Here is a 15372-nt window from a genome sequence, read left to right on the forward strand (position 1 = left end):
AAAATACCCTGAGAGAAAGTCTGTTATGCTTAGAACAAACCTGTTGCTCTTTACACCTCCACACACTTAAAAATCTACAGTCAGCCTATAAAAGATATGCACTATCTAAAGCATTTTTCAAGTTTTATATCTAAGGATTACTATTAGAACAAACAAAAGTTTAATCTTCACTTATATTTTACAGCAAAGCTGAACTGGGATATATTATTTTCCAGAAAATAAACAACTCTAATTGTCTTGGACCTGCTACAGAACATAGGAACTGGGAACACTGAATATTGAGGTAATGCAGCTTCCCCCCCTGAAGTTGCAGGCTTCAAAGGAGAAAGTTTCACCAGCAGATTGAGCATTGAATGGGGACTTAGGACTCTTTAGGGGCTTTTTGGTTGGTTGAGTTTTGTTTGTGTGGGGGGTTGGGGGTTTTTTTTGGGGTTTTTTGTTTGTTGGTTTGTTTGTTTTTAATAATTACTGATTTGCTGAGTGATAAAAATCACGTTCTCTATCTGAACAGGAGAAAATACCTTTGCAAATAAATCTGAAATCTTTAAGAAAGAAGACTCGATATTTTTCCACCCAGCACAGAAGCATTTGTATTTCTTATATAGTTGAATTCTATCAAAAAACAGTAAATGACAAAAGAATATTCTTGCATAGTAAAATACAGATCACTAAGTTGAAAACAATTCATGTGAATTAGTCTTAAATGGAAGTAGTTTTTTGCTTTGGTCTTTATTTCTTTATTTTGCCAGAAAATATTTACATAGAGTTCTTTAAAAGCTCACAGCGTCACAGTACCTAAAAATACTGGTATACACAAGATTAACATAGATGCTGTGTTACTTCATGGATGCATAATTTTTCAAACATGGTTTATTAAGATTAGTAAAACGTCTTACTATATGAAAAACTAATAGTATCAAGGATTTTTTTAAACGTTTTTCTCTGACTTTTGAATTTAGAGACTGGCAGTCAACTCTAGCTGGAACAGATTTTATTGTTTGAAACTCAGACTTTTTTTTTTTTGAGTACTTGTTAACCCTCAAAATCTTTCTGTTAATATAGAAAGGTGTTAAGTCTGAACACATTTTTACACAGCTTTTTTAATTAAGCAAATAAGAATTTGCATGGATAAATCCTGCCTAGTAACTTAACTTTTTTCAAAGTCTGAATTTAGATATTTTGTTTAATGAAAGGAAAATGGTAATTTAAAAATATTACTCCAATGCTTTTCAACTAAAATGGATAGAGAATGCAACAGGTTACAACTTAATCCTTAAAAAAAAAACCCCCACCCTCAAGAGAATACAACTATTTAAAAACAAAGTCTGTGCGATGTAAACCCTGCTTTTAACACAAAGCCTATTTCAAACACATTACATCAAAATTGAGAAAATAAGCTGAATGTTAACCTCACGTTTAAGTAATGTATACCCTTCATTAAGAAACGATCTGAGGTTTAAATCCTTTTCTCCATATTTATCATTAAACACATTCTTGTCTTAAAAAAAGAGAATAATGCTCACAGTACCATAAAACATCAGCCTTTCTAATGAAAGCACTGTTTTTCATAAAAAGAGTGCAAAAAAAATTCAGTAAATTATTTTGGGCATCTGCCATCTTTACCTGCTTTTCACACTCTGTAAATATACAATGCCACTCTGATGGTTTCCCAAAGGACGTGAGGAAAAAATAAAATGGGGTTTTCTATAAGTTATTATTAAAAGCACTCAAAAATGCACAGAGGGTTTTAGACAAATGAAAACATAGATTTGCATTGACTCTTTAGCATAGTTGGAGCCACTAAATCCTGAAGGGCTGCTGTCAGTGCAACAAAGCCCACAAGATACTGAATGTGCATGTACGTGTGTGGGATTCAATTTCAAATAAAAAAAACAATCGGGTTTTAGTCTATAATCATACATCACTTCTTGATTTTCCATAGCAGACAAATTTCAATGATCTGAATGTAAAATTACTTGTGCTAAAACCATATATATTGCTGTAACAAACTGAAGTGACACACTGAGAATTGGCCTTACCACTCTCTACCTAAATATCATTTACTTACAGTGCTAATCCCCAAACTTGATAAATTTAAACATTTGAGAGTTCAAGGACCTCTGTGCAAAGCTTCACATCATTACAAGTACTGATGAAGCTGCACAGAAGCACTGATGTCCCAAACTTAAGACATCCTTCCAGCATCCCATACCATGGTTGTCACAGGGCCAAATGGATGGGAAACTGCGTCCAGCCCTGTTGGTTTTGCACAACAGCTGCTTCAGAACAGCACGGAATCACTGCAGCTGTCTTCTATTCAGGTAACGGTGTTGACCTTATACTTGAAAATCATGTATTTTAAATAGAAAAGATAAATTCTCCTGAATTTGAAGGTGTTTTTCTCTAGCAATTAAGACAAAGTTTCTGGTCAAGTCGATACAGAACAAGCAAGCATGTTTGTCAAGCTTTAATCAAAGACTATTTAAAAGGTTTATTAAGTATTTATTTTATGGAATATGAAGGTACTTGTTTGAAATACCAGATGGCTTTAATTAGAAAGCAAATAAACTGTTAGAGGCAGCATGCAGCAAAAACTGCCTGGAAAAACTCACTAAAGATTCAAGCGCACTTTACATCATCTTCTCTGAAAACCATATCCAGGACCAAAACAGGTCACTGAAAACAGACATCTTAGTACTTAGTATCTGTGCATATGCAGCACCATCCTCTACATAGATCAAGGCTGCAGAAACTACTGTATCTCCACCCAGTATCATCTAATTAATTTTATGATTACTTCTCTTTCAGTTTTGTTCCAAGTTTTTAGGTATTTCCAAGGAGAAAATGTAACAGCCACATAGATGTGCTAGAGATTTTATCTACTTAACAGAACCCAAAAGTGCTTTCATGTGCTGTGCGTTCTCCAAAGTTAACATGAAAAAACGATTCAGTCAAAGTTAACAGATAAATTAACAGTTCTAAGCACGGGGGAAGAAAAACCTTCTCTACGATCACATATTCTCATTTTCATCTCAGATGTCAGAAAATAGCATGTGCCATACAAGTCTATGTCAATTTCAGTGAATTCCATTCCCTCTCTACTCTGGGTAGTTACACAAGCATCTGCTAAGCATTGTGTTGTGAGAGTTGCGCCTACAAATTCCCACCCCCCATGATATCTTACAACTGATGTTGTAGGCCAATAAACCAAGTAATTAGAAACATACCTTGTTTTATACAGGTCTGGGCAAGAGTAAATAGCTCAGGTGATCTCTCCTCTAACAACTGCTGATGAATATTCACGCATCTCAGAGTCCACCAGGATAATGTCTGAAAGAAAATACGGATACTTCAAATTAATAACAAGCATAGATCATTTTTTAAAAAAAGAAAAAAGAAAAATGGCTTTAAAATACAGGTTTTGCAACCTATTTGATTCTAAATTCTAAAAGATATAAACCCATTCAAAACAGCCATTTCGTATAAAAAGTGAGCACTAACCTAGCATAAAGATGAACATATTCAAGCAGCTCTACAGTGTTCTAAGAGTTTGATGGGATTTTCCTTTGTGAATTTATCTAGCTGCTCCTTGAACCCTGCAAATCTTTAGGACCACAGTCTCTCTAAGAAACTCTGTGAAGAGAAGATAGAAGAAATACTTGTGTGTGCTTATTCTGGAACAGCCACTTGCTCCTTTGATTTCATACCTCTTAATTCTTGTAACAGAAAAAGACCAAAACAAAGTGCTGTTTCCTACTTATCTTTCTTTGTGTCATAGTTATGATTTTAATAGACAGCCATGATCTTGCCCTTCAGTAATCTTTTCAGCCTCAGGAGTCCTAGACTTTTTAGTTACTTTTTGTATGGAAGCCATTCACTATTTCTGGTCATCCAGTGTTGCCCTTCTATGCGTTTTTTCTGTTCTGTTTAACCTTTTTTTATTTCTTCAGGTGTGGGTAGAAAGGAGATTGAGAGAGGTGGAAGAGGACCAGAACTGCTCACGAGAACACGTTACAATCACAATTCAAGTATTAATGTTTGTATGTGGAATTTCAGAAGGGCAAATACCTAAGTAATTGTTCTATAGTAGAGCTGAATCACAGCTCAGGAAATACCTGATTTTAGGAAGCTGTGTACACAAACCCCAAGTTCCCCAGCATATCTGAGGAATGCATGGAAATGCACGGAAAAGCTAACTGATAATATAATATTCTATTCTCAAAATTATACTTAAGATTATCATCTGTGAACATAGGGCATGCCTCTAACAGGCTCTGATGATTACTAGTTATTCTGCTACTGTTAGCATGCCAATCATTTTCTATGAAACAGATGTTTGATTGCTTTTGAGAGGCACCCATCTTCTGAACTTTTTATACAGGTCTGCTTACATCAGATCGACCTAAGGGCTGAACAGTATTCAAGCACAAACATCTAAACCAATCACATGTAGTTGACTGTAATGTCCCTAGAAAGGAACCATCAAAAAGAATAACAGCATCTGTTTCAGAAAGCAAAGGAAGACGACTTTTGATATCAAGCTGAACAGAGTAAAAACACAGAAACAACAGACTTTGTGAAAAAGGTCAAATCCCAACATTTTGTCATTTATTTAGAAACTTAAAGGCAATTTAAATAAGAAGTTTCAAATTACTTCAGTTTAGCTTTATATAGTGAAGTCTTAATTTTCCCAGCTTAATCATACAATTTCCTGAGGCCTGATGCTTGCCATTCAGAAATGTTAGAATCAGAGAGAACATAAAGTTTTAGGTATGCCAGCTGAGCTCTGTACAATGTTCTGTCCGCAATGTTAGTGTTTTGGGAGCCAAGTTAGGACTTTTTGGATTATTTTTAAGCATTTAATCTTCCATGGACAATAGCATTTTTAAATAAAACAGGGCTTTATTAATACTTTAGGTATTATATTTTGGAGTATTTTACCCTGTTTTAAATTTATTTGCACTAATAATTTGCTAAGGAGCAAAAGTACTAAGAGACTTCTTTTGAATCAAACTGAAACAAGAAAGAATGGCAAGCTATAATTGCTACATTGACCTGTTGATGAAAGTAGGGTTTTTTTGAACTGCTATCCAAACTTGATGTAGCCACAAGTAACTGAATCTCCACCGTGTAGAAGGCAGCACCCCATTATGTCAGTCTGAGGGGAGGCAGCAAGGGAATTCTCTATACCAGGCATATACATTTTCTGCCTCCCCGACTGACCCAACTGCTGAAATTCAACAGCACTCATCTGTGAATAACAGGGAAAACGATGGAAGAGCTTGGCTTCCAGAAATGCAGTACAGCCAACATCTCCCACAAAGTTTAATTCATCACTCATACGAAGACCCAGCTGGGAATAGATGTTGTCAGCCAAGCATAAAGAGGGACCATGTGGCATTTTGATCTCCAGCCAAATTCTGTTCAACCGGAATGCAATAAAGAGAAGTTGCTGCTGTTAGAAGTCCCTCAGCTCTAGAGAGTCCTGCTACTAACCAGACTGCTGCTAAACTGCAAAGCAGGTAGAGACAAAAACCCACTCAAGAAGAGGTTCCTCATATATTCTTGTTTTTAATGTACAAGCACAACAGAGTATTAAGGTAGCCTCCACATGGATGCTTGCAGAAGAGGTAGAGGACAATGACAAACAAAAGAGGACTTCTTTGGCATCTAGAACACATGGCTTAGGATTCATACAGTAATGGTTAGCAGTATCCCAAAGCTTCTTAAAAAGGACACAGTATATGTATGCTGCATTAGAGGGCATTCTCCCTTGCCCCTATATGTCAAATAATGTCATGAAGTATATGTCTTTTAAAAAACTTGCTTCCTATTAAATTTTCTAATTTTTACATGTAACGAAGACATCTTCTCTTTTGGGGAAGACAGTGAGAAAATAGCTTATCTTTCAGAAAAAGATACTTGTGTTTAATTGTGATCACTTTGTCTGAAGTGCTTCTTAAGAGGGAAAACCTTAGACCTACGGAAAAAGAAATGGAAGCTACACTGGTTCAATGAGATACGAAGAAAAGAATAAGAGCACCAACTAATGAGTAGCTGGCAGTCATAATCATTAGTCACATGTTTCTTACCTGAAGAGATGCAAGTTTGTGTCTTGAATTCACAAGGATTATCCTGGCTATAAGCAGCAAAATAGGATGAGAAGTCAAGGTATAAACTGATTCACCATCTAGAACCAGCACCTTCAGTATAGCTGCATGCAGCATTTTTGGCTGAAAGAACAAAAAAAAAAAGACAACTTTCAGGAAACTTAAGTAAGTTTATAAACAAATCATGTAATACAGAATTAGGAAAAATTACTATTCATGTATTTACAGAAAAAAATCTGCACAAAACATTAAAAAAAATAAAATCAACGTCTCCTGGAGTCCCAACATTTTACCAAGTCATGGTGAATTCTGCCTTTTTTCTTGCTGTCCTGATACACCGTATCAACATAATCTGAAAGACTGATTTCCTCCCACCTGAAATGCATGTGTCCTATCAACACTATCCCCAAATACATTCCAGTAATAGAATCCTTCCCATGATCTAAAGGGAAAAGTTTCTGGTAAATCCATGGCTTTCAATTTGTAATCACAGAAATAAAATAATTTGTTAATTAAGTTAATCCTAGAGCACTCAAATACACTAGATATTCCTCCGGTGATGTCAATATGTGTTTTCTTCTTTCCCCAGAGGGAGCTTCCTGTTGGAGTGGCATCAGGGCAGCAATATTAGAGCCATTCTTCCCTTTGTCCAATAAATAAAAACCTCTCCCTGCTTTAGATGCTGTCCTGTATGATGTTCCCTACCGTAATTCTTTTCCTTAACGGGCTTGAGGTAGCTATCCAGGGAATCTAGCTCTCAGTGGTGACTGTCATCTGACAGTCACCTATTCTTCTCTCCCTTTTAATGCAATGAAAGCATTCAAGCAGTTTATCTTTAGGCTCAGGGAGGTGCCAGATCATCAGTTTATTCCTGGTTCTCATATGGCAGGTTTCCTTTGCAAACTAAAAAAAGTAGGGCTTTTGTTTTCAGTTGGTATGAAAGGGGTGAGAAAAGGGAATGGAAGTGAAAGAGGAGAAGGCTAAATGACAGCTTGCATTGAAGTCATTTGCCTGAGAAAGATTCTTATTCAGTTTACACAACCAGGATAGAAGTTATTTGAATCACTTTTCAGCTTTTCAAACTAAACGAATAATTTAATTCCTAAGTTATTTGAAACTCTTTTCAATACCTTTACCAACAGGTTACACTGAAGACAAAAGCTGTTAAGCCACATTATTCCCCTAGTTCACTTTTGAATAAAGGAGGAAACTTCAGGGTTTTTTTTTATTTGCTTAGGTTTGTTACGTTATTTATCTTGCATTAACATTGAAAATACTTTTACTTTGTAGACAATGACTTGGGACTTTATTTACTCAAAGTGGAATTCTTGCATGACATCACTGCAGTCATTTCAATCTCACTGTGGAAAACAAAGTTTACAATAGTGTGACAAACCACTTGAGAATAAAGGAAAGAAACTGCCAAGTGGAAGTAAACCCAATCCCTCCTGCCTCTAGTGATTCAGAAAGGAACAGCCTTACCAACATCTCTATTTGGAGAGGGAAAGTAATCATTCAGTACTTCTAAAGATTCTTTTTTAAAATCCACAAACACATATGATAGGACACAATATAATTATCAGTTTAATGCAAACTTTTCCCCCCCATCTGCACCTTTTTGATTCTTTCCATAATCAAAGTAGATCGCACTTAAAATACTCAGTGGGAAAGCAAAGACCTATAAGCTTTGTTATAGAACCATTTTCAAAAACAGCCTTGCTATGCTACAGTAATCTACACTTGTTCAAGCACTGTAGCAGACAATTAATCTCAAATTCACATTTCAAGTCCTTTCACTGGAGAGCTCAGTCCAGCTAATGTAACATTACAAGGAATGTAATGAGGGAGGGAAAAGGGAGAGATGGTATGTCACAGACTTGACAATAAGCCAACAAGTCTCAGAGCCAAAGAATGGCTATCTTCTGGTTTAATAAATCCATGTTCTTTTCCATGAAGCAAATCCCATACAGGAAAGCAGACATCCTTTTCTTTTAGCTGAGAAAGCCTAAACCAACATTCATTCTTCTAGCTTCTGCTTTAAGACCACATTATCAATGCAGATTCTAACAACAGAATTTACTGCCCTAAGATAGTCTTTAAGAACAGAGAACAGCTACACGTAAGAGGAAGACATTTAAGCTTTCACAGCTTCACGGGCTGAAAAGTTAGGAACCAAGTCCACAAAAATCCCTAAAGCATTGGCTAAGAGAAAAAAGAAATTTTGATCTTGTGTTTAAACACTGAAATATTTAAAGTGTCGAACCTATCTCATATAGCTCAAGAATTTCACATCTCAAAATGGCCACAACCCAAGACTTGCTAACACAACATACTTGACCAAGTAAACCTGGGTTAGATTGTTGAGTCTTTCTATTCTTCACCATCAAAACATGTAACTATTTTATTCACGAAAAAATCTTCCTAAAGCACAAAAACGTATACTAGATAATTACTTTATAAAAATATGCTGAGAAATCCCTGAGGTAATCATCCGGTTTCTGTTGGACATGCAGGTGGTTCTGTTCGACCACCTCTGGACTAAATACAGACAAATGAAGCTCAATTCACACTAAATACATAATTTTTAATCTTTGAAACACAGCTGGTTATGTATTCAACTTCCAAACAGTAACTTAATGGCTACTGTTAAGTAACTGCTACTAAAGCCCTAAATCAACTGCAAGCTGGGCAGTATTCTTGACTATTTCAGTTTTGACAGTATTTCAAAAGTATTTCCCAGTACAACTGTTACCGCCTGGGTAATGATGATATTAACCAGAAAAAAGCTTCTGCCATTCACGTTCAATAGCTCTGAGAATAAAGAGTATGAGAATTTTAGTTTAGGAGCTTCACGTTCTTTTCTTACTAATGATAGTGACTAGAGGCAAAGCGAGCATTTGGCATGCTTTTACTTTTGTATCAGGAACTGCTCTGAACTGGCCTTCCTAACATTTCCTCAGCTCTTTCTCAGTCTTTGGGATCCTTCCCCTAAATCTTAAAAAGATAAGTGCAGACATACAGAGAGATAGAGAGAGCCAGACTAAAGGCTTGGCAAGACTTGATTAAAAAAATGGGAGGGAGTGGAACAAACAAACTATCAAACAAGGAGTCTGTCTGTATGTGGCTACTAAGCCTTATATACTGGGGCTTCTCAGATTTTAAACGATACAAAGGTTACTGAACAACAATATGTCATTTGGCAAAGCTAAGGCGATATATCTTCCAGAATAACAGAGGATGTACTGAGGCTACCAGCCAATGATTTGGTCCTTTGGAACAGAATTTATTCTTTACTCTAGGCTTTAGGGTACAGAAATATTGGTTTTGTTTGTAACTGCTTCTCTCTTCAACTTTCTGCAAAGGAGTTAAGACTACAGTAGAGGATCTCTCCAGTTTCCCAATCCAAACCAGCAGCAGGTAACCCATACAGAGCCGAGTTGCAGACTGAAGATAAAAAAGGTGAGCTAGCGTAAGCAAGTCTTCCCTGAGTGCGCTACATGTAGAAGTACTTAGTTGTGAATGCTCTTGTTCATATTCCCTATGAGGGTGACTATACTCCAGTTTTAAGGGATTATTTTCCAAGTAGCTGCATTAAGAACCTCCCTTCTTTTCTATATTCATGGTAAAACTGTAGGCTACTTTAGCAGATTATCCCTGCCTACAAGACTCTGCCTCCACATTTAGCGTTTATCATCCATCCTTATATTCCCCACAACAGGGAGAAATTTGCAAAATCTTCAAAGCCTATATCTTGCTGGTCACTGGTATTCAAACACCACACCAGTCAGCCCAAAACTCTCTCTTCTTTCTGGCTAATTCATGCTAGTGGAAGCCAAGCATCTGGGTCTGGGATTTCCCAACAAATTGAATTAACAAGGCTAAGGAATCATATTGGATTTGAGATAGTAGTACTACATAGTACATTGGTGCTTTTCATATCAATAGTCATGTTTGTAATTCATATGAACAGAAGTGTGGTAATATTTCAGTCTCTTTCAGCAAAAGGATCAAATAATGCATAAAATAAGCAGTAAGACAAGGAAAAAGAACTATTCAAATGCATTCCAAAACTCATTATTTGATATCAACCTGGAAGTTACAAAAAGACCAGCAGGAGCTCTTGATAGATGTATTTGGAAGATTCCTACCAGTTATTTACATGCATTATCAATTAACACATTGGGATCTTCTCCCAGATGGAGCTTCTCACTGTTACCAAACATATCCTACTTGTGAATATGAAATCAGAAAACAAACAACTAAAGCGGCTTGTTCTCACAACATTCTTACAGTCATTGGTGGTCTTAAGTAGTCCTACTACAGTTTTGTCCAGATCATCTACTGAAAATACTAAACTCAATTGTATGATCTAATATGCAGAAACTCTGAAACTCAAGGCAGAACAAATATGCTCCAGCTTCAACAGTTCCATACCTTTTGTTCCCTTACATCCAAAGGGACAGAGACATCTCTTTAAGACACAAGGAGCCCATTACTATATCCCACTTATTATAAGTACTTAGATCATTAAAAATGTTTTAGTTTAATCCCAGTAAATTCAAAGCCAGAACCGCTAATCCATTTTAACTGAAATCCAGTACTCTTTAAATCTTCCTTTAGCACAATACACTAATTAAAAAACTCAAGGTACTATCAGCCAAACTATTAACTGGTGTGGTAAAGTCTCAAAGTTATTTTAGAAAACTGAAAGACACACAATAACTAAAACACAGGCTGGTTTTCTGTTTAGAAATTACTGAACTACTTTTATGTGTGGACTCAAAAAGAGAAAAGCACAAGCCAGTTCTGCAGGACATAAAAAGAAATCCTAATAGAGTACATGAATGTAACTGTAATTTACAGAGAAGGCTGGAATCAATTTAGGGGATGGGAAATAGTGTACACATACTCATGAATATTGTTCATGGAAAACATCCAAGAGGCCCCTACCAGCAACTCATCTAAAAGAGGCTATTTTATTTGTTCTTCACTGAAATTAATTATAGTCTCATGCAGTCTTAATGCACTCATAAGAAATTAACGATGCATTCAGAAGTTATCTGGGAGTAGAAATGAAACTATGCCACTGACCCAGAGGTGAAAATTTCAAAGGATAGAAATGGCAGCAGTTATATAGCCTGAAAACATAAAGTTAAAACTAATCCAATAAAGTGTTCTGAAAATAAGAATAACAGTTTTGAAAATATTTCTGAAATAAATGACACATTGCAAGTCTGAAAGTTAGTGATATTACTTAGAACAGACTAAAAGAAACATGAAGACATAATTTTTTAACCTTGACATGGGAAAAGATCATTTTAGTCTGAAAAACTGAAAAATATAAGGTCTATTTAAAAAGGGATTGTATCAGTCTTGATGACAGAATATGGAAGATTACAACTATGGAGACAGTTAGAGGTATATTTTTAACCCACTTTTCCTGAATATCTATGTATGCAAGAGAGGAACGCTGGATTAATGGAAGCACAAAAACGTCAGTTTATCGAGATGTTCATTTTTACAGAGTGTTTATATACCAAGAATCCTTGGAAAGAAAAGTACAAAAAGATAATTCAAAACATGCAAAAGCTTTTGAATTAAGATGTTTATTACAGAAGAGAACTGGATATTACATTTTAGCACATAAATGTTTAGTGCTCTTGGAAAGAAGCCCACTAACGTTTCAGAAGAAGATAATATAGATAGCAGTAACATAAATAAAGGTAAACTACTTCTGCCTGAATGCATAAATAGCTAAACCTTACAGCAATATTGAAGTCTGATGCAGTACTTACTAGAAATCAAGTAGGCTCAAGTCTGTTTTCCTTTATAATCTCTTGCCAGTTTAGTTTCTGGAATACCACCTCTGTGTAAGCAAATATCTTTCAATGCCTTACATTCACAGCCACAGCAGAAATGTAACAGAAACTAAACAGGAGACATGTATTCCCTTATTCAACAGGCAATTAGTATCTCATTCTTCCATTAAGACAGACAATAAATGGGACATGGTTAACAGAAATTATGAACACTGTGTTTTACAGGTTTGTGAACTCTGTCAATGACAGCAGTTCTGTGACTATCATCTTGGGCTGCAGCCTCTGTGTTAGACTGCAGCCTGTGCATATATACTACCATCGAATACTGGAGTTCTTCAGTAAACAGAACCCACAGATTATAAGACTATTTTAGTACTATAATCTTAAAGATTATAAACAAATAAGGAGAATGGAAGAAATTAGTTTGTATTTCTTTTTTTTTTTTTTGATATATATATAAAGGCAACTTGAACTCATTTTCCCCTCAGAAGTAGCATACTTTAACATTTCTGCAAACTCAGCATTAGCAGAGTCTAGTGATACCTTCTTCCCTGACACACCGCAGTAATCGGTATGTTACCATAGCTTTAATTCCAAGGGAAAAATTAATGCTGAAGAAGCTGTGCTGAACCTCAGGTGCAGGAGAGTCACGAGATGGAACATGGTACTACCATGAGAAACAATATATGCAGGTCACTAAAAGGAAGTTATGGTGTTGATTGGTTATTTACATTATTTACTTTGTCTATTTACTGTTATCTTTTAAAATTGACACTCCTCAGTTTCATCTCCCACATTTCCCTCCGCTTCCAAAAGCTCTGAGTTAGCATTTTTGTACTAATGCTACTACAATTCACTTGGCATCATCCATGAGCCTAACAGGATACTGAGCATCCAAATCTTCTGTTCTCTTAGTATCTGCCAGATATTCAGCTATTTGCAAAATATGCAGCTTCCACCTTATCCTAAGGAGGGAAAATTTCTAAGCCACTTATAAATATATTTCTTTGATCCAGCTAAGAACACACCCCGAAATAAATAAATAAAAAGTTTATTGACTGCAAGTGCCCTTCGAGTAAACGCTCCCATATAATAAACGTATTTTCTCCCAAAACCAACTTCTCCAGCAGGAAATCTCTTAAGTAGAGAAACAGACTAAATACTTTTAGGACACTGCGTATAAAACTGATATAGCTGAAGATGCTTGCAATAGCAGCCAGCAGGATTGACAATCAAGGCAATTCATTCTAGCACTGTGCCTCACAGATATGCCTTCTCTGACACATCTATGTGTTATGGCTATTTGTGAAAAGAAGTGACAATAAAAGGGCAGCTTATTAAAATCCAAGTATACCTCATAGAATTTCTGTAACAATGCAGGTGGCAAAAACTCCTGAAGCTTTAAGTGAACAGGAGGCCCAGTCCAATTGCTTTGAACGAAGAGCTGCAAACTGCCCACGCCAAGTAGAAACATCAGCCTCTGCCTACAATATAGATAAGAAAAGCAATTAGCAACATATCACATTTTCGATTAAGGCTACAAAATCTGATTAATTCTTGTACTAATTCAAACCCTCAGCCTTAAAAAAAAAAAAAAGAAAAAAAAAGCCCACTCATTTGTTAGGAAAATACAATGAATGTAGTATTCAAGAATATACATGGAGAACCAAAAGGCTTGGAAATATGTTTGTTGGTTGCACTTAATGACAAACATTTTGGAAGCAGAGTTAGTTCATATGTTTCAAAATTTAAAGCTTTATCTAACTATCAGAGATCAGAAGGAGATTAGTATAGGATGTAGATTATCCCATATTTGCCTATTGCACAGTTGTTGTATTTTCTTATGATACATAGAATCATAGAGTCTTCATGGTTGGAAAGGACCTTTGAGATCATCGAGTCCAACCAAACAACCTACAATCTCTGCCACTAGAGCATGCCCTGAAGTGCCACATCTAGACGTTTCTTAAACACCTCTAGGGATGGTGACTCAACCACCTCCCTGGGCAGGCTGGTCCAGTGCCTGACCACTCTTTCAGTAAAGTAATTCTTCCTAATATCTAATCTAAACCTCCCCTGCCGCAACTTCACACCATTTCCTCTGGTCCTCAGCATTTTCAGAGAAAATATATTGCGTGTTTTGGAACATATTGCATATGTTCCTAAACAGCATGTTTATTTTTGTTTTGACATAGCTATTTATTTTCACTCCCTCTGATAATAATTACATGACCATCAAAAAAGTTCAAACCTATCATCTCTGAGTTGGTTCAGATACTTTGGCAGCAAATGTTATCTCCTTCAATCACGCTTTTAATTTGAATCGTAATAATTTATTTAAAGATGGAATTATGAGATTTTATTTCATTCCTGAAATGGTAAAATTTTCCTTATTTACAAGACTAAGCTCATCTAACATTATTATATTATTTCTTTTACACCTACAGTAACAAATAATCTATGTCGTCTGCAGAAGGCAGGGCACAATCCCTCAAAATTTAATGGTCAATTTAACAAATATAGACTTTTAGGAGATTTACACAAACTTCTGGTTTGTTTTATGATTCCTTAATGACTTAGAACCTTACTGTATAATTAGTCATGTTCCAACAAGGGCCCTGTCACATATATAACATGCTTTCTTCATAGAAAGAGTTAACATTTTAATCGTGCTGGTTTGGTATAAAAATTGGTATGCTAAGGAGCACAACTGAACTGGAAAAATCTAGTCTTTTTTTTTTTTTTTCCCTTTTTTTTTTCCCCCCCCATGAAACCGGGACTTAAAGATGCAAGAGTCCTCCAAATGGAAACAAAAGGATAAAGTGTTATACAACCCCTAAAAAAACCAAAGTCAAATAGAAAAGCCACACACAAACAAGCGGCTGGTGGGCAAGAATGTGAGAAAAGATGCAGAATGAGAAAACAGGGGTGAGGAATGCTTGATTTAAAAAAAAAAAAAACCAACAAAAAAACCCAAAAACAAACACCAAAAAACCCCAAACCAAAAACAAAATCCCCAAACAACTGAACAGAGCCTTCAGCAGAGCTATGGAACAAGGACTGGTATACAAAGTTCTTGTCAAACAAGACAAGATAACATTTACTAGCTGTCATTATTCAGACAGTAACTATTCATCAGCAAATATTATTTGAATACATATCTGAGATTACCATTAAACTTCCAAGTAACTCAAGAACATAATGCACTAACAATTACTGTACACTAAATTATTACCATTACACACAAAACAAACACATCGACATACATGTTCTAATTATTCTCCCATGATAAATTATGCTTCAAAGCTTCTGAAAGGAAAGATATCATACATACAGAACATAAAGAACAACCAGCCATCTCTGCCCTGTGATTTGACAGATGCACTTCAGTCTTTCGAAGACTTGTTTTCATTACTCTATCATTTACACTGTTATTTCTACAA

The 15372-nt window shown here is 35.8% G+C and overlaps 1 protein-coding gene across 2 annotated transcripts in view; it reads right to left on the bottom strand.

Annotated features, from left to right (window-relative positions):
* Positions 1-15372, bottom strand: part of TTC27 (tetratricopeptide repeat domain 27) — a 134706-nt gene that overhangs the window by 110531 nt on the left and 8803 nt on the right. For both annotated transcript variants that reach the window (XM_074579863.1, XM_074579865.1), the window contains exons 4-6: positions 13284-13413; positions 6093-6233; positions 3228-3330 (exon numbers count right to left, since the gene is read on the bottom strand). In XM_074579863.1, coding sequence (XP_074435964.1) covers positions 3228-3330; positions 6093-6233; positions 13284-13413 — 374 coding nt within the window. The remainder of the gene's footprint in view (positions 1-3227; positions 3331-6092; positions 6234-13283; positions 13414-15372) is intronic.

The sequence above is a fragment of the Larus michahellis genome, chromosome 3 (genome assembly GCF_964199755.1).
Source record: "Larus michahellis chromosome 3, bLarMic1.1, whole genome shotgun sequence".
NCBI lineage: Eukaryota > Metazoa > Chordata > Aves > Charadriiformes > Laridae > Larus > Larus michahellis.